Raw genomic sequence first — 21,084 nt, forward strand, 5'->3', positions numbered from 1 at the left:
GAGTAGTCTAGTCTCAGCAGCCGTCTCTTAGTGGGTTTGTGTTGGACTTTTAAAATTAAGATTACAATAAAAATCTTCATCTTGAAAGATGTATTTTTTATATTTATATATATATATATATATTTCCCTGTCTAAAGGTTTGTTCACACTGGCAGTTTGTAGCTTGCTATACATAACTTTTGAGTGACAGGAAGCACGAGCACCACCGCCAATCAGCCTGCACCAATGTGCTCACACCTGTCGTTACTATGACAAATAGCCATATCAGCAAATAACTGCTGTCTGAACACGCATATATACAATTTGGTCACTTAACTTGCTGTTTGGACAATCGGTATTCTAAAATGAATTTGATTAACAACTGATTTGAGAATTTAGGCAGTGTGAACAAGGCTTAGGTGTATGTCACTTGCGCTACTGTCGGAGGAGGTGGAAGTACATAAATGTGTGGAATTAATCTTTTGTGTCCACATTACTAGACATTTATGACGCAGACTAATCCCTTGTAAGTAATAAGAAACTAAGAACCTCAAAGAAACATGCACGTGACGACACGTTCATGTCCACACGTAACACACCCACTTAGCACTCTGTGTCCCAAATGGCACCCTATTCCCTTTATAGTCCACTACTTTTGACCAGGGTCCTATACAAATGGCCTAAACAGGGAATAGGGTGCCGTTGGGGACGTAACCTGTGAGTGACTGGACAGATCCTGACCAGATGAACTGATTAGTAAAACAGTCAGTAATGATGGATGTTTTCTGTCCAACACTATAAACCCGCAGAGGCTGTCATACCTATCATTCTACATCCCACAAACACCTGGTCAGGCAGAGGCTCTAATACTGGGCCTCCGCACTAGGCCGAGCTACATAGTGAACAGGATGGAGAGAAAAAAGGAAAGAGTGGAGAGACGACGATTCTCCACACCTGCTGGCTGCTGCAACCAGACCATACTTCACAAGGTGGGATGAAAAATGACTGGTTTTCATTTTAATACTGTTTTGTCTTTCCTCTCTCAATCTGATTTTATGTTTTCTGGATTACCATGATTTAGTTGCTGGCTTTATTTCAGTATCTCTACAATGGATATAAATGTAGCATGTATAGACTTTACAAGCAGACTTGTTTATTTCTCGTGTATTTGCAGTCACTCCATATTGAATCAATACAATGGACTTTGTCATCAACGTAGTTGTCTCCCAGTTCAAGACCTTTGCTGGGAATGATGGATCCTCAAACACCCTGAACAAAGAGGAGTTCAACAGCCTGGTGGTCTCTCAACTACCTGCTTTTGTTAAGGTAAATGGTCATAAGTAGTGCACTACATCGGGCATAGTGTACCATTTGGGATGTAGCCTTAGCCCTCTTTAGCACCCACTTAATACTTGGCATCCATTTCGCAGTACATTATTATCTAGAGCAGTGAGTGAGTGGCTGAATGACAGCCTGATAACAAGCATCCTATATGTGGGTGATTGCAGGCCTAATCCTTGTCTGTGCAATTTCTATTGCTCTCGGATGAGCTTGCGTACCCAAACACACACTCACGCACCCAAAGTAGTGCACTATATAGGAATAGGATGCTTTTTGGGACGCAGTCACTGATATTTGCTCTGGCATAAACCTTCCATTCTATTCTGCAAAATGACACTAACCAAAGTTTGTCGAACTCCGACTCAGTGCCATATGATCTGTAGTATTCTTGACCATTAGATGGCAGAGTAGCCTTTCCATGCAGCTCATTGCTAATCCAGTCTGGGCCTGAATGGGTCACTGTCCACTCTTTCCTCTCTGATTGCCTGCAGAATACCAGCGATACAGGCGTCATCAAGCAGCTCATAGGTTCGTTGGATGAAAACAACGACAGGGAGCTGACAGTTCTGGCAGCTGATTGGAAAACTTACCAACAAGCAAGGGGGCTTTTAGCCAATAAAAACAATGTGTGGGATTCCGTTGGATGTGTATCAATGTGCAATTAAATGATCCTCTATGTAGCTGTGTGGCAAGCTTTTAATCTGAAGTGACATGCACAATTATTCAGTTGATCATTTTCTAAAGCAGGAGACTTTGAATAAAAGGATCCATTGTCTTAACTCTCCTTCTGTCTATTTTTGGTTAATTGACATCTATTACTCAGACGCACTGGCCATAGGACAATTCTGGAAAATGCCAGATTAGCTGGTCCATCTTTAGCTCAATGGGCCTGTCTAAATGGTGGATTGGAGGCCTAGAGGGGGAAATGGGCCTGCTCGTTGGAAATGCCGGGGGTGGGAGATTTCTGTTCCCAGTCCGGCACTGTCCACCACCCTTTTTGTACATCCTCTCATTTAGTGTGGGTGTATTACAACCTTTATTTAATAGCATAATTGGATAGTAACACTATACTGCTCCCACAATTACATGAGTTACAGTGATCCTATAGGGGTTCATAATGCCTGTACAAAGCAGCCTTTCCAATTGTTACACAGTGATGTATGTGCAGTCTACATCCCTGCTGCTAACTACCATCTCTGTGTCTCCATTACCAGTCTACATTTTATCCTAGGTCAACAACAATACATTAGATACAGGAAAGTTGCTTGCCTGTCCATGTACTCTATTGTTTAATTACATGTACATGTTTGTTTAGTGAATGGTCAAAAATAGTGCACTATATGGGGAAGTAGATGTTTCCATTGCAATTTTGATACTGGGCATCACTGTGGACTTTATATCCTAATTGAACACAAGGTGCCTGTGTGGGCGTGACGGCTGACAAATCACTGTCAGCAATGAGAAACTGCGTGACACCCCCCCAGGGTGGGAGATTGGGCAGGACTAGACTTCTAAGTGGGATCAAAAGTTGTGTGTGTGAGAGAGAGCACATGCATTTCACTGCAGTGGTCCTGGAGTGGTCTGGACATCCTAAGGCAGTTACCACTTGATTGACTTGAGTCTGGGTGTATGAGAGGGGTAAAGATCACTACTGTACACAAATTAGCCTAATGCCTCAATCACACCCACAGTACATTAATTTCCAATGGAACGCTGCATTTGCCTTGCAGCATTTCGTTGCAGAGAGAATTTCAGTGCGTTCTGTGTGGTGCATATGTAGGATTTATCGAAAGTATGCATCAAACTGTATGCATCGACGTTGTAACAAAAATGGTAGAGGATGAATGTTGAACTTTTGCTGCACACATATCCAGATGTTGCGTACCATTTTATGGAATGACGGTGTTGGTGTGATCTAGGTGTAAGTCTAAACTTGTGTTAATTTCATAAAATGAAACTGGCAGTTAATTTTTGATATAAAGGGTTAAAAGCAACTCAACACTCAAATCTCTCCCTGTCTCATCTATTAATCTGAATATCCCTCCTACTCAAATTATTGGCCTGGAACAGAACAAATCAGACGACATAAACTAGCACCACATGCCAAAGATAATAGAATAGAGAGAAAATATGTTCCAAGGTTGATATACATTTTACCCACTCATATAAAAGTTGTTTTACGTCTCTTACACATTCCCCACTTTCGCACTCTCCCAGGTACACGCCCTTTGACTTGTCAGGGGAAAAAAAGTTTAAGAAAAAACGAAATCAAGGAAGAGATTCTGCAGCTCTAGTTTGGCACGTTTTTTGGGGGGGGTTCTCAAACCGAGGACATAGACGGGAAAATAAACACAAAATTGGGCACATTTGAACTGTTTGCTTGCCCTGTAGGAAGTATATGGTGAGTTACATATTTTGTTCATGCTTTATTGAAAAAGTTTTGCACTGTAAACGTGCTTAAATCATAACGCTTATGCCACGTTTTAGATACACCCTCGCAGGAACTGTCTCGTGAAACGTATACGCTCTAAGAGACAGTGCCAATGACGAAGCTGTTGGAGACTTCAAGAAATACTGGGTTTTTAAAAAAAGTAGCAAATAACGTTCGATTTTAAAGTGCAAAAAACGATTTAACTATATGTCAGTAGTGCATTATTTATCATAAACGCATAGCCCTTCTTGATCATTATTCATCAGTCATAGCGAGTGCACTCTCAACCCAAAAATAGCCGATAAGTGTGCCTCTTTTGTAAAACGGATCGATCATCTAGCCTACCATGAGCAATATGAGCCTGTTTGGTTTGTACAACTGGCCTAAAATGTATTATATTTAACGAACATATTAAACCTACACTGTAAAGATGTTACCTGTATTTCATATTACAATACAGTACACCTACTGTAATATGATATCAAAGCAAGCACTTTAATGACGCACAGTACATGACTGTATTCAACTGTAAAAGTAAATGCTACCGTAATCGGAATGAATTAATGGATTCATTAAATTAGTTGAGGGGAAGGATTTGTATTTCACAATATTTTACTGTAATTAAAGGTTTAAGACTTGCTGCCACTCCAATCAACCTGGCCTCAGAGCATTTCGTATTGTTCTGTACATAAATGCGAAACACTTCATTTAGTATGACATGTTACGGTGGTATCTATTAATTGTGGATGTACATCACCCATTTTGTATGATTTGTATTATATGTTGCGAATTTGCAAAACCTATCAAATGTTACGAATTTAGCTATGTTGCTAGGTGGCTAACGTTAATTAGCTTTCTAATGTTAGCTAGACTATGGGTTAGGGTTAAGTTTAGGAGTTAGGTTAAAGGGTTATTAAGGTTAGGTTTAGGGGAAGGGTTAGGGGAAGGGTTAGTTAAAAGGGTTAAGATTAGAGTTAGGGGAAGGGTTATCTAACATGCTAAGTAGTTGCAAAGTATCTAAAAAGTAGTAAGTAATTGAAAGTTGCTAAAATGCTAAAGTTGTCTGTGACCTTTGGGTTGCTAGACGTTTGCGTTATACGCCCACTCATCCACCCTTGCGAGTTCGAATCTCATCACAGACAACTTTTTGCATTTTAGCTAAAGTATATAGCCACAAACTAACTTGTTCCTCTCTTAATATTTCATGCCACACAAGCGGTAGTATTGTCATTACTCAGAGCACGTACTGTATCACATTCGCCCATTTGGAAAGGCAACACTCAATCTACTTTGGGCTCTGGAGTGAAACGGAAAACCTCTGGGTGTCTATATTTAATTATTTGCTGAGTTGTTTTTTGGCCTTTGCTCGACATAATAGTTGGTGTGTGTCGGAACTGAGGTGGGGTCAGAGCTGTCCTTGTGACGTTGGCTAAGTAATAGAAGCCCTGTGTTCATTAGTTTGGAGATGAGGTTGACTGTCACTGACCTTGACTGTGAGAAGGCATAGCCAGGTTGCAGCCAGTCCACCAAGTAAATAATACATGTAAGAATAGGACAGAAATGGCAGTGCAAGAATAGTGACTGTGGGTTTTGTTGTAAAGAGTTTGAGGATTACCAGGGAATGACGGATCATTGTGGTTCATGTAGGCCAACATCCGCGAAGGTGTGAACTCTGGTGCGCATGGATCCGTTAGGCCTACTTATCAATGTTTCTCCTTGGGCTTCACCTTTTTGTTGGGGCCATATTTAGATTTTGCATGTCAATTCATAGTGCAATTAAAAACAATCTAACTGTACAACTTTTTACATTTCAATAATCAGAAAGAATATATGTTTATCCAAACAGCCTACTCTAATGCCTCAAGTCTATAAAAATCCAGAGAGTAGCTACTACACTCTCATTGGACTTTACCCTTATCAGTTGCCTCTTTTCAATCACATATATGGTAGGTCTATATATAACCACATAATAACACATGTCTCTTCGGTAATTGGTATCAATCAATGTATGGTGTTAATGTAGATTTAGCAACAGTAAAGAGTGTTAGAACCACAGGGTCAGACTTAGTACCGGTTGCGGTTGACAGTATTTCTTGGAGCTTGTCAGAGTGGACAATGAAAGTGTAGCTTTTAATATGCTGCCCTCACTCTTTCTCAGCATAATTAGGCTAATATCCATGTTTCCTAATTGCCTGTGGATGTGGTGATTGCACTAGGAGAAGTAGGAGTTGGAAGAGAGGGGAGAAGAAGGTGATGAGGGGGTGCTGAAGTGTGACATGTTTCTTTACAATGGCAGATTTATTTACCTTCTCAAAAGCCCCCTCGGATTTCCAAAAACATATTTAACAAGCGAAAGTCTATTGTAAAAAGCTATAAGGTGCACTTTAATCACCACTTTAATCACCATTCCTATTTTACTCAGCCATGCCTCCTGGCCCGTCCAACATTTCCTCATCTCTCACCCCTTCTAATGCGACTAGCCCCGACGCTTCTCCATCTTATTCCCCAGCCCCGCTACAAAGTTTCTCCCTGCAGGGGGTCACTGAATCCGAGGTGCTAAAGGTGCTCCTTAAACTTGACCCCATTAAAACATCTTGGTCAGATGGCTTAGACCTTTCTTAAAGACCTCTAGAAGTGCAAGTGAAATTAAACACCAAATATTCAGTAATATACTGTACTGTAATGTGTAAACACTTAGGATCTAATCTACTTGCACCAATCCCTAGTATTTACAGTAAAAAACATTTAATTCATCCATTCATTCATTCTGATTATGGTAGCATTTACTTTTTTACAGTATAATACAGTGAATATTACTTTATTGTACTGTGTATCATTACACAGGACTTTCTTTGATACCGTATCTATATTACAGTAGGTGTACTGTAATATGAAATACAGATTTTCACGTGCTACCGAGCTGCCTGTAAACTACTGTCAAATTCACAGTAACCCCTTTACAGTGTATGCTTTTTCTTGGCAGATGTGTGTGTGTACTTTGTGTTCTACATTTAAATAAGTTGACAAACGAGTGAGGTTGGCCAACTTAACATCTCCGTTCACTAGTTTGGTGCAGAGTTGGCCTGTAAATTCCTATCATGTTTAACTGATCTCCACTGACAAAAATTTATGAAATTCCTGCATGGATGTGTCACTCACTGGCATGCATTGTATTTTTTGCTCAGTGTGAGGGCAATCTTACACATACAGCTGTCTATTGTGAGTAATAGGACACCTAACACGCATATCTCGTGCAATCAGTCCTACACTCATGACCTATATTACATGCAGTACCAGGCAAAAGTTTGGAAACACCTACTCATTCCAGGGGTTTTCTTTATTTTGACTATTTTCTACATTGTAGAATAATAGTGAATACATCAAAACTATGAAATTAAACATATGGAATCATGTAGTAACCAAAAAAGTGTTAAACAAATCTAAATATATTTTAGATTTTAGATTCTTCAAAATAGCCACCCTTTGCCTTGATGACAGCTTTGCACACTCTTGGCGTTCTCTCAACCAGCTTCATTAGGTAGTCACCTGGAATGTATTTCAATTAACAGGTGTGCTTAATTAAAAGTTCATTTGTGGAATTTCTTTCCTTCTTAATGCGTTTGAGCCAATCAGTTGTGTTGTGGCAAGGTAGGGGTGGTATACAGAAGATAACCCTATTTGGTAAAAGACCAAGTCCGTATTATGGCAAGAACAGCTCAAAAAAGCTAAGAGCAACGACAGTCCATCATTGCTTTAAGACATGACGGTCAGTCAATCTGGAAAATTTCAAGAACTTTGAAAGTTTCTTCAAGTGCAGTCGCAAAAACCATCAAGCTATATGATGAAACTGGCTCTCATCAGGACCGCCACAGGAAAGGAAGCCCCAGAGTTACCTCTGCTGCAGAGGATAAGTTCATTAGAGTTAACTGCACCCCCCGATTGCAGCCCAAATAAATGCTTCACAATGTTCAAGTAACAGACACATCTCAACAACTGTTCAGGCCTTCATGGTCGAATTGCTGCAAAGAAACCACTACTAAAGGACACCAATAAGAAGTGACTTGCTTGGACCAAGAAACACGAGCACTGCCCTTTGGTCTGATGAGTCCAAATTTGAAATATTTTCTTCTAACCACTGTGTCTTTGTGAGACTCAGAGTAGGTGAACTGATGATCGTCGCATGTGTGGTTCCCAACGTGAAGCATGGAGGAGGAGGTGTGATGGTGCAGGGGTTCTTTGCTGGTGACACTGTCTGTAATTTATTTTGAATTCAAGGCACACTTAGCCAGCATGGCTACCACAGCATTCTGCAGCAATACGCCATCCCATCTGGTTTGCACTTATCATTTGTTTTTCAACAGGACAATGACCCAACACACCTCCAGGCTGTGTAAGGGCTACTTGACCAAGAAGGTGAGTGATGTAGTGCTGCATCAGGTGACCAGGCCTCTACAATCACCCGACCTCAACTCAATTGAGATAGTTCGGGATGAGTTGGACTGTAGAGTGAAGGAAAAGCACCCAAAAAGTGCTCAGCATATGTAGGAACTCCTTCAAGACTGTTGGAAAAGCATTCCAGGTGAAGCTGGTTGAGAGAATGCCAAGCGTGTGCAAAGCTGTTGTCAAGGCAAAGGGTGGCCACTTTGAAGAATATTAAATATAAAATATATTTAGATTAGTTTAACACTTTTTTGGTTACTATATGATTCCATATGTGTTATTTAATAGTTTTCATGCCTTCGCTATTATTCTATAATAGTAAAGATAAAGAAAAATCCTTGAATGAGTAGGTGTGTCCAAACTTTTGACTGATACTGTACATACAACCGTATTACTCATATATAAACTCAGGGGCATACAGCACACACAAACACGGATCCACGCACATACACACATACACACACACACTAACATATTCACTATGTAAAATGTCTGTCCCTCACAAAATCTAGAAATGCCTTTTGCTGTGCATAAGGGTGTGAGTAAGGCAACAGAGATAGAGAGAGAGAGATAAAAGAGAGAGCGAGACAGATAAAGAATGAAAGAGAGAAATAGAGGAAGCGAGAGAGAGACATAAAGAAAGAGAGAGAGATCGCAAGAGAGAGCTAGAAAAAGGTTGAGAGCAGGCAGGTAATCCCTGAGGTAATCTGAAGCCCTGGCTGTGTGGTGGCTTCAGTAGATCAGATGACCTATCAAAGATCAGAACTTCCATTGTGCATCGCCGCTTGTCTCTCAGTCAGACTCTCTATCACCTTCTTAGTTTATCGCGCATCGCCTGTCTGTCGCCTACCTACCCTATCCTACCAAGAAGTTCCAGACACAACACCTGAAACGACAAGCCTTTATATATCTCAGGGAGATTCACTGTTTATTTTTCCACTGTGGTGCCTATCTTTGTCTCCTTAAATTAGATTGTCACGAAAATAATTACAGTGCATTCAGTAAGTATTTAGTTATTTAGTTACGTTACAGCCTTATTCTAAAATAGAAATAAAAATGTTCCTCATCAATCTGCACACAATGACCCATAATGGCAAAGCGAAAACAAGTTTTTAGAAATGTTTGCCATGAATTAAAAAATAAAAATTCGAAATTGAGATCAGGTGCATCGCGTTTCCATTGATCATCCTTAAGATGTTTCAACTAGAGGTCGACCGATTAATCAGAATGGCCGATTAATTAGGGCCGATTTCAAGTTTTCATAACAAAAAAATGTACACACCTTTATTTAATCTTTTATTTAACTAGGCAAGCCAGTTAAGAACACGTTCTTATTTTCAATGACGGCCTAGGAACGGTGGGTTAACTGCCTCGTTCAGGGGCAGAACAACAGATTTTCACCTTTTCAATCTTGCAACCTGTTAACTAGTCCAATGCTCTAACCACCTGCCTCTCATTGCACTCCACGAGGAGACTGCCTGTTTCGCGAATGCAGTAAGCCAAGGTAAGTTGCTAGCTAGCATTAACCTTATTTTATAAAAATCAATCAATCATAATCACTAGTTAACTACACATGATTGATGATATTACTAGTTTATCTAGCGTGTCCCGCATGACATATAATCGATGCGGTGCGTATCGTTGCTCCATTGTGTACCTAACCATGAACATCAATGCCTTTCTTAAAATCAATACACAGAAATATATATTTTTAAACCTGCATATTTATCTAAAAGAAATCCAGGTTAGCAGGCAATATTAACCAGGTGAAATTGTGTCACTTCTCTTGCGTTTATTGCACGCAGAGTCAGTGTATATGCAACAGTTTGGGCCGCCTAATTTGCCAGGATTTTACGTAATTATGAAATAACATTGAAGGTTGTGGAATGTAACAGGAATATTTAGACTAATGGATGCCACCCCTTCGATAAAATACGGAACGGTTCCGTATTTCACTGAAAGAATAAACGTCTTGTTTTCGAGATGATAGTTTCCGGATTCGACCATATTAATGATCTACGGCTTGTATTTCTGTGTGTTATTATGTTATATATATAAATAAAGGTAAAATAAAATAATTAAGTCTATTATTTGATAGAGCAGTCTGACTGAGCGATGGTAGGCAGCAGCAGGCTCGTAAGCATTCATTCAAACAGCACTTTCATGCGTTTTGCCAGCAGCTCTTCGTTGTGCGTCAAACATTGCGCTGTTTATGACTTCAAGCCTATCAACTCCCGAGATCAGGTTTGTGTAACCGATGTGAAATGGCTAGCTCGTTAGCGGGGTGCGCGCTAATAGCCTTTCAAACGTCACTTGCTCTGAGACTTGGAGTTGTTGTTCCCCTTGCTCTGCATGGGTAATGCTGCTTCGAGGGTGGCTGTCGTTGTGTTCCTGGTTCGAGCCCAGGGAGGAGTGAGGATAGGGACGGAAGCTATACTGTTACACTGGCAATACTAAAGTGCCTATAAGAACACATAATAGTCAAAGGTATATGAAATACAAAATGGCATAGAGAGAAATAGTCCTATAATAACTACAACCTAAAACTTCTTTACCTGGGAATATTGAAGATTCATGTTAAAAGGAACCACCAGCTTTCATATGTTCTCATGTTCTGAGCAAGGAACTTAAACGTTAGCTTTCTTACATGGCACATATTGCACTTTTACTTTCTTCTCCAACACTTTGTTTTTGCATTATTTAACCAAATTTAACATGTTTCATTATTTATTTGAGGCTAAATTGATTTTATTGATTTATTGATATTAAGTTAAAATAAGTGTTCATTCAGTATTGTTGTAATTGTCATTATTACAATAAATGTAAAAAATCGTCCGATTAATCGGTATCGGCTTTTTTTTGGTCCTCCAATAACCGGTATCGGTATCGGTGTTGAAAAATCATAATTGGTCGACCTCTAGTTTCTACAACTTGATTGTTGTTGATTCTAAAACTTGATCTCACCTGTGGTAAATTCAATTGAGTCCACCTGTGGTAAATTCAATTGATTGGACATGATTTGGTCTATATAAGGTCCCACAATTGACAGTACATGTCAGAGCAAAAACCAAACCATGATGTCGAAGGAATTGTCCGTAGAGCTCCGAGACATGATTGTGTCGAGGCACAGATCTGGGGAAGGGTACCAAAAAATGTCTGCAGCGTTGAAGGTCCGCAATAAAGGTAAACAAGATCACAGTGGCCTCCATCATTCTTAAATGGAAGAAGTTTGGAACCACCAAGCCTCTTCCTAGAGCTGGCCGCCCGGCCAAACTGAGCAATTGCGGGAGAAGGGCCTTGGTCAGGGAGGTGAACAACAACCCGATGGTCACTCTGACAGAACTCCAGAGTTCCTCTGTGGATATGGGAGAACCTTCCAGAAGGACAACCATCTCTGCAGCACTCCACCAATCAGGCCTTTATGATAGAGTGGCCAGACGGAAGCCACTCCTCAGTAAAAGGCACATTACAGCCCGCTTGGAGTTTGTCAAAAAGCACCTAAAGGACTCTCTGGTCTGAAAAGAAACAAGATTGAACTCTTTGGCCTGAATGTCAAGCGTCACGTCTATGGTGAAGCATGGTGGTGGCAGCATCACGCTGTAGGGTTGTTTTTCAGTGGCAGAGACTGGGAGACTAGTCAGGATCGAAGGAAAGATGAACGGAGTAATGTACAGAGAGATCCTTGATTAAAAACCTGCTCCATATTGCTCAGGACCTCGGACTGGGGCGAAGGTTTTACCTTCCATCAGGACAACGACCTTAAGCACACAGTCTCTGAATGTCCTTGAGTGGCCCAGCCAGAGCCCGGAATTGAATCCGATCAAACATTTCTGGAGACACCTGAAAATAGCTGTGCCGCAACGCTCCCATCCAACCTGACAGAACTTCAGAGGATCTGGAGAGACGTGTACAAAGCTCTCCCTCGCCCCCCATTTGGCAAATCTGACCATAATTCTATCCTCCTGATTCCTGCTCAACAAGCAAAACAGACAACAGGAAGCACCAGTAACTCTCAGACTGGAATGTGTTCCGGGATTCCTCCGATGGCAGTGAGGAGTACACCACATCAGTCACTGGCTTCATCAATAATTGCATTGATGACGTGACAGTGACATACCCCAACAGGAAGCCATTGATTACAGGCAACATCATGTCACTGGCTGCCCAGTGACATGAGCATACCAGACGAGCTAAATTACTTCTATGCTTGCTTCATGGTGAGTAACACTGAAACATGCATGAGAGCATCAGCTGTTCCGGATGACTGTGTGATCACGCTCTCCGCAGCCAATGTGAGTAAGACCTTTAAACAGGTCAACATTCACAAGGCCGCAGGGCCAGATGGATTACCAGGACGTGTACTCTGAGCATGCTCTGACCAACTGCTAAGTGTCTTCACTGACATTTTCAACCTCTCCCTGTCTGAGTCTGTAATACCAACATGTTTCAAGCAGACCAACATAGTCCCTGTGCACAAGAACACTAAGGTAACCTACCTAAATGACTACCGACTCGTAGCACACACGTCTGTAGCCATGAAATGCTTTGAAAGGCTGGTCATGGCTCACATCAACACCATTATCCCAGAAACCCTAGACCCTCTCCAATTTGCATACCGCCCCAACAGGTCCACAGATGATGCAATCTCTATTGCACTCCACACTGCTCCTTCACACCTGGACAAAAGAAACACCTATGTGAGAATGCTAGTCATTGACTACAGCTCAGCGTTCAACACCATAGTGCCCTCAAAACTCATTACTAACCTAAGGACCCTGGGACTAAACACCTCCCTCTGCAACTGGATCCTGAACTTCCTGACGGGCCACCCCCAGGTGGTAAGGGTAGGTAATAACACATCCGCCACACTGATCTTCAACACAGGGGCACATTAAGGGTGCATGCTCAGTCCCCTCCTGTACTCCCTGTTCACTCATGACTGCACTGCCAGGCACGACTCCAACACCATCGTTAAGTTTGCAGAAGAAACAACAGTGGTAGGCCTGATCACCGACAACGACTAAACAGCCTATAGGGAGGAGATCTGAGACGCGGCCGTGTGGTGCCAGAACAATAAACCCTCCCTCAACGTGATCAAGATAAAGGAGATGATTGTGGACTACAGGAAAATGAGGACCGTGCATGCCCCCATTCTCATCGACGAGGCTCTGTAGTGGGGCAGGTTGAGAGCTTTAAGTTCCTTAGTGTCCACATCACCAGCAAAAAAACATGTTTCAAACACACCAAGACAGTTGTGAAGAGGGCACAACAAAACCTATTCCCCCTCAGGAGACTGAAAAGATTTGTCATGGGTCATCAGATCCTCAAAAGGATATTATACAGCTGCACAATCGAGAGCATCATGACGGGTTGCATCACTGCCTGGTTAGGCAACTGCTCGGTCTCTGACCGCAAGTACATCACTGGGGCCAAGCTTCCTGCCATCCAGGACCTCTATACCAGGCCATGTCAGAGGAAGGCCATAAAAATTGTCATAGACTCCAGCCACCCTAGTCGTAGGCTGTTCTCTCTGCTACCGCACGGCAAGTGGTACCGGAGCGCCAAGTCTAGGTCCAAGAGGCTACTAAAACAGCTTCTACCCCCAAGCCATAAGACTCCTGAACATCTAATCAAATAGCTACCCAGACTATTTGCATTGCCCCCCCCCCCCCCCTCTTTTACGCTGCTGCTACTCTCTGTTATTATCTATGCATAGTCACTTTAATAACTCTACCTACATGTACATATTACCTCGATTACCACGACTAACCGGTGCCCCCGCACATTGACTCTGTACCAGTACCCCCTGTATATAGCCTCGCTATTGTTATTTTACTGCTGCTCTTTAATTATTTCTTACATTTATTTCTTACAACTGTTTTGTTGGTTAAGGGCTTGTAGTAAGCATTTCACTAAGGCATTCGGGCACGTGACAAATACAATTCTCTCTCTCTCTCTCTCTCTCTCTCTCTCTCTCTCTCTCTCTCTCTCTCTCTCTCTCTCAACTACCTTGTCAAAAAAAACTTACCACACCCTACCCTTCTTTCTCTGGGCAGAGAGAGCAGTCATGGAGTCGGCCATTCAGACTATAGTTGGTGTCTTCCTGAAGTCAGCCAAGGGGAAGGAGAGTTTGGGAGGGAATGACTTCCAGAAGCTGGTGAAGAGCCAACTCCACAACATCATGATGGTCAGTTAGACAGCAGCCTCCACACTCACCAGCTATAAATACTACACCTTTCTGAACTCTTTGACTGAGCTATATTTGTTAAGCTTAATATCACTTTATTCGTCAATTGTATGTCTGCTTTATCCTAACCCCTCCGAAATACACACATACAGTGGTGGTCCGAAATTATTGTCACCCTTGATAAAGAGGATCAGCTATAGCTTAGCTATATTCTTTTTTGCTGAGCTATATTATTTATACTAATTCAATTGCTCAGAGAAAGAGATTTTGTTTAACAAGTAATAAAATGTTTTCTCAAAAAGGTAGGGGTCAAAATTATTGACACCTAAAGATTCTTATGAATAAAGTAGTCAAATGTTTAGTATTTGGTCCCTTATTCCAATGACCATACCAAGCTTGTGACTCTTCTTGCAACCAATAAAATGTTATATACACTACCATTCAAAAGTTTGGGGTCACTTAGAAATGTCCTTGTTTTCCATGAAAACATAAATGAAATTAGTTGCAAAATGAATAGGAAATATAGTCAAGACGTTGACAAGGTTATAAATAATGATTTTTAATTGAAATAATAATGGTGTCCTTCAAACTTTGCTTTCGTCAAAGAATCCTCCATTTGCAGCAATACAGCTGTGTAGACCTTTGGCATTCCAGTTTGTTGAGGTAATCTGAAGATATTTCACCCCATGCTTCCTGAAGCACCTTCCACAAGTTGGGTTGGCTTGATGGGCACTTCTTACGTACCATACGGTCAAGCTGCTCCCATAACAGCTCAATAGGATTGAGATCCGGTGACTGTGCTGGGCACTCCATTATAGACAGAATACAGAATGTTCTTAACTGACTTGCCAAGTTAAATAAAGGTTAAAAATAGTTTGGAGCTGTGCTTTGGGTCATTGTCCTGTTGTAGGATGAATTTGGCTCCAATTATTAAGCACTGTCCACAGGATATATCATGGTGTTGCAAAATGGAGTGATAGCCTTCCTTCTTCAAGTTCCCTTTTACCCTGTACAAATCTCCCACATTACCACTACCAAAGCACCCCCAGAACATCACATTGCCTCCACCATGCTTGACAGATGGCGTCAAGCACTCCTCCAGCATCTATTCATTTTTTCTGCGTCTCATGAATGTTCTTCTTTGTGATCCGAACACCTCAAACTTAGATTTGTCTGTCCATAACACGTTTTTCCCTATCTTCCTCTGTCCAGTGTCTGTGTTCTTTTGCCCATCTTAATATTTTATTTTTATTGGCCAATCTGAGATATGGCTTTTTCTTTGCAACTGTGCCAAGAACAGGTCCTCACTGTTGACGTTGAGACTGGTGTTTTGCGGGTACTATTTAACCTGTTGAATCTAGGGGGCACTATTTTCATTTTTGGAAAAATAACGTTCCCAAAGTAAACGGGCTATTTTGTCAGGACAAGATGCTAGAATAATGCATATAATTGACAGCTTAGGATAGAAAACACTCTAAAGTTTCCAAAACTGTAAAAATATTGTCTGTGTGTATAACACAACTGATATTGCAGGCGAAAGTCTGAGAAAAATCCAATCAGGAAGGGACTCTTATTTAGAAAGCTCTGCGTTCCTATGCATCCCTATTGAGCAGTGAATGAGATATCAACCAGATTCCTTTTTCTATGGCTTCCCTAATGTTTCTAGTGTCACAATACATAGTTTCAGGCTTTTATTTTGAAAAATGAGCCTGAACGTCAACATTGCATCAGTGGTCAGCTGGAGTTTCTCAGTGTTTTGTGCGTAAAAGACAAATGCAGCCATTGTTTCTCTCTTTCCTACTAAGAAGCCACCTGTCCCGGTTGATATATTATCAAATAGATATTTGAAAAACACCTTGAGGATTGATTATAAACAACGTTTGCCATGTTTCTGTCGATATTATGGAGCTAATGGAATATTTTTCGGCGTTGTTGTGACCGAATTCTCAGCCAAACGTGAAGAACTAACGGAGTTATTTCGGCTACAAAAATAATATTTTTAGAAAAAACTAACATTTAACTGGGAGTCTTGTGAGTGAAAACATCCGAAGCTCATCAAAGGTAAACAATTTAATTTGATTGCTTTTCTGATTTATGAGGACTTGTGAGGCGTCTATTTCTCAAACCAGACACTCTAATGTACTTGTCTTCTTGCTCATTTGTGCTCCCACACCTCTTTCTATTCTGGTTAGCGCCAGTTTGCGCTGTTCTGTGAAGGGAGTAGTACACAGCGTTGTACGAGATCTTCAGTTTCATGGCAATTTCTCGCATGGAATAGACTTCATTTCTCAGAACAAGAATAGACTGACGAGTTTCAGAAGAAGGATTTTTGTTTCTGGCCATTTTGAGCCTGTAATAGAACCCACAAATGCTGATGCTCCTGATACTCAACCAGTCTAAAGAAGGCCAGTTTTATTGCTTCTTTAAAGAGGACAACAGTTTTCAGCTGTGCTATCATAATTGTAAAAGCGTTTTCTAATGAACAATTAGCCTTTTAAAATTATAATCTTGGATTAGCTAACAAAACGTGCCATTGGAACATAGGAGTGATGGTTGCTGATAATGGGCCTCTGTTTGCCTATTTAAATATTCCATTAAAAAATCTGCAGTTTCCAGCTACAAGAGTCATTTACAACATTTACAATGTCTACATTGTATTTCTGATCAATTTGATGTTATTTTATTGGACAAAAAATGTGCTTTTCTTTCTTTTTTTCTTTATTCAAAAATAAGTGACATCAAACTTTTGAACAGTAGTGTGTGTGTATATATATATATATATAGTTGAAGTCGTACGTTTACATACACTTAGGTTGCTGTCATTAAACCTAGTTTTTCAACCACTCCAAAATGTATTGTTAGCACATAATTTTTCCAACAATTATTTACAGACAGATTATCTCACTTACAATTCACTGTATCACATTTTCACTGGGTCAGAAGTTTACATACACTAAGGTGACTGTGTCTTTAAACAGCTTGGAAAATTCCAGAAAATGATGTCATTGCTTTAGAAGCTTATGATAGACTAATTGACATCATTTGAGTCAATTGGAGGTGTACCTGTGGATGTATTTCAAGGTCAACCTTCAAACTCAGTGCCTCTTTGCTTGACATCATGGGAAAATCAAAAGAAATCAGCCAAGACCTCCACAAGTCTGGTTCATCCTTGGGAACAATTTCTAGATGCCGGAAGGTACCGAATTTTACTAGGTTAAATGTCAGGAATTGTGAGTTAGGATCACCACTTTATTTTAAGAATGTGAAATGTCAGAATAATAGTAGAGAGAATGATTCATTTAAGCTTTTATTTCTTTCATCACATTGCCAGTGGGTCAGAAGTTTACATGCAAAGTTTACTCAATTAGTATTTGGTAGCATTGCCTTTAAATCGTTTAACTTGGGTCAAACATTTCGGGTAGACTTCCACAAGCTTCCCACAATAAGTTTGGTTAATTTTGGCCCATTCCTCCTGACAGAGCTGGTGTAATTGAGTCAGGTTTGTAGGCCTACTTGCTCACACACGCTTTTTCAGTTCTGCCCGCAAATTTTCTATAGAATTGAGGTCAGGGCTTTGTTATGGCCACTCCAATACCTTGACTTTGTTGTCCTTAAGCCATTTTGCTTTGGAAGTATGCTTGGGGTCATTGTCCATTTGGAAGACCGATTTGCGACCAAGCTTTAACCTCCTGGCTGTTGCCTTGATATGTTGCTTCAATATATGCACATAATTTTCCTGCCTCATGATGCCATCTATTTTGTGAAGTGCACCAGTCCCTCCTGCAGCAAAGCACCCCCACAACATGATGTACCCGCACTGGAATTGTGATACAGTGAAATAATCCGCCTGTAAACAATTGTTGGAAAAATGACTTGTGTCATGCACAAGGTAGATATCCTAACCGACTTGCCAAAACTATAGTTTGTTAACAAGAAATTTGTGGAGTGGTTGAACAACGAGTTTTAATGACTCCAACCTAAGTGTATGTAAACTTCCGACTTTAACTGTACATATAAGTAAGGAATGGATTAAGAATATATATACATATATGTCAGAGCAGCATTGGACTAAGATACAGTGGCATAGTATAGAGTACAGTATATACATATGAAATGGGTGATGCAATTTTTACACACAATTAAAGTGACTAAGATACCATAGAATAGTATTTAGCACAGTTCAATTTATACATATGAGATCAGTAATGCAAGATACGGAGACATTATTAAAGTGGCTAGTGTTTCATTTCCTTAAAGTGGCCAGTGATTCCTAATCTATGTCTGTAGGCAGCAGCCTCTGATGTGCTGGAGATGGTTGTTTAACAGTCAGAGGTGTAGTATAGAATACAATACAGTATATACATTTGAAATGGGTGATGCAATATGTAAACACAATTTAAAAGTGACTAAGATACCGTAGAATAGTGTGCATTTTATACATATGAGACTGAAACCTTTTTAAAGTGGCTAGTGATCCATTTCTAAAAGTGGCCAGTGATTCCTAATCTATGTCTATAGGCAGCTGCCTCTGATGTGCTGGAGATGGCTGTTTAGCAGTCTGATGACCTTGAGACTAACATATAAAATAGGGTGGGTTGCACCTAAAATGAATAAATTCTTAAACTGGGTTGAATCAAGGTATGTCTATTAATCATGCTGCACAAAACAATACTGCACCTTGTGATGTAAGGGGTCAGTTACTACTGAGGTCACCTCTGCTGGCGTCGCCTCTGAGTCATGTCTGCCCGTCTCTGTATCTACTCTGCACCCAGGACACGGACAGCTCTGAGGCGGTGAAGAAAATGCGACAGGGCCTGGACTCCAACCAGGACGGTAAAGTCAACTTCGAGGAGTACATGGACCTGGTGGGCTACCTGGCAACCTCCCTGAGTGTGCAATGTACTGCCACCGTGGAGACGCCAGCCGAGAGCGCTGCCACCGCACCGGAGATCGGGAGTACGCCAGCAGACGTAGAGGAAGAGAAGACAGAAGCGGAGGCACAGCCAGAGGCAGCCACAGCTGTAGAGGAAGAGAAGGTTGAAGTGGTAGAAAAGGTGGAAGAGGCGGAAAATGTGGAGGAGCCAGCAGGAGCCGGGGAGAAGATAGAGGAGGCGTCATAGGAGTTTACTACTGGTCCTGTCCGGACATTACAATTACACACCAACACCAAACTGATATACACCACACTACCCTAATACACACTACAGTACACCACCCTTGAAACAGGTGTGCTGCAATAATACCACAACATTACAGTATATGTTGGAACCCCACAATAACACATTTATTTTCATACACACATACATACACCCAGTATTTGGTCCTAAAATACACTAGTACACACTGCAGCATACTATAAACCTCAATCCATACTTTCTTGATATACAGTATACTTAGTATTACTAACATACATTACACTATAATTACTTACATTACAGCAGTACATGCCATTATATGTTGATATACTTCCCACTATATAGCACACTATAGCTCATTATATGGATATTTAATACATTCTGCCATTGATTGACATGTGACATTTTGACACACCCTCTGAAATGTTGGCACATTTCCACACATGGAGAACTCAATGACCTTGACATACACTGACACACATGCCACTATGTGTGTCATTGTATGATGCAATACTAAATTGAGTTATATTTTCATTCCTTCGCTCTCCCTTTGCATATCTACAATGCAAAACTATACTACAGTACATGCAACAATGTACAGTCAAGTCAGGCCATCTCAACTCGTTCTTCTGAGAAGGATGCTTGGCTTAATGGCTTTGCATGATGCAAGTAAGCACAGATGCATGGATGCATGCCATATTCTACACAGCTAATTCTCTAGTGTTAAATCAACACTGACAGTGTTACATTTAACACTGGTCCATTGTCTATACGGTCCACACTTGTCAGTGTTGAATTAACACACTGCTTAGTGTAAAGCCTTATTTGCATATTTCCCAGAGTGCCTTGCCTTTCAAGTGATGTGCAGAGTTACCACCCATGACTGTATTTGTTCCTGACAGAAACATGGTTGTTGCATTCATCATTTTAAGTCCTGTGGTCTTCACCAAGTGAAGTCCTAAGTGAATATGTTCTCATTAAAATTTAATTATTTAACACAATACAACATGTATTTCACAAGGCCTTAGTTTTACCCTAATACAGTAACCTGAAACTCATGGTTTACAGGCCACATCAGGCCTGCAAGCAACATTATACTTGCTTGGGGATATCAAACATTTGGGATTTTTAATCAACCACAACTTTAATTCAGATTGACTGCCGGGTTGAGAAGATTAAGATATGAGACTACCATCTTTTTTTATTCCTTTTTCTCCCCAATTTCGTGGTATCCAATTGGTAGTTACAATCTTGTCCCATCGCTGTAACTCCCGTACGGACTTGGGAGAGGCGAAGGTCGAGAGCCGTGTGTCCTCCAAAACACAACCCAGCCAAGCCGCACTGCTTCTTGACACAATGCCCGCTCAACCCAGAAGCCAGCCACACCAATGTGTCAGAGGAAATGCCGTGTACCTCGCAACTGTGTCAGTGTACACTGCGCCCAGCCCACCACAGGAGTCGCTAGTGCACAATGGGACAAATGGGACAATTGTGCACCACCCCATGGGTCTCCCAGTCACAGCCAGAGCCTGGTCTCGAACCAGGATCTCTAGTGGCAGTGCCTTAGACCA

The 21,084-nt window shown here is 41.0% G+C and overlaps 1 protein-coding gene and 1 pseudogene across 1 annotated transcript; both read left to right on the forward strand.

Moving 5' to 3' along the window:
- The first annotated feature begins 186 nt into the window (after positions 1-186).
- On the forward strand, positions 187-2,104 carry LOC109907697 (protein S100-A11-like; annotated as a pseudogene).
- Positions 2,105-3,576: 1,472 nt separating this feature from the next.
- s100u (S100 calcium binding protein U) lies at positions 3,577-20,514 on the forward strand. The gene is made up of 3 exons (XM_020505818.2): positions 3,577-3,721; positions 14,248-14,378; positions 19,151-20,514. The coding sequence occupies exons 2-3, from the start codon at positions 14,259-14,261 to the stop codon at positions 19,496-19,498; spliced, it is 468 nt and encodes a 155-aa protein (XP_020361407.1). The 5' UTR covers positions 3,577-3,721; positions 14,248-14,258; the 3' UTR covers positions 19,499-20,514.
- The last annotated feature ends 570 nt before the right edge of the window (positions 20,515-21,084 follow it).

This window comes from Oncorhynchus kisutch, linkage group LG17, assembly GCF_002021735.2.
Source record: "Oncorhynchus kisutch isolate 150728-3 linkage group LG17, Okis_V2, whole genome shotgun sequence".
Lineage (NCBI taxonomy): Eukaryota > Metazoa > Chordata > Actinopteri > Salmoniformes > Salmonidae > Oncorhynchus > Oncorhynchus kisutch.

Coding starts and splice junctions, on each gene's coding strand:
- s100u (XM_020505818.2), top strand. CDS start 14,259: ATGGAGTCGGCCATTCAGACTATAGTTGGTGTCTTCCTGAAGTCAGCC. Junction 14,379..19,150: donor AACTCCACAACATCATGATG/GTCAGTTAGACA, acceptor CTCTGCACCCAG/GACACGGACAGCTCTGAGGC.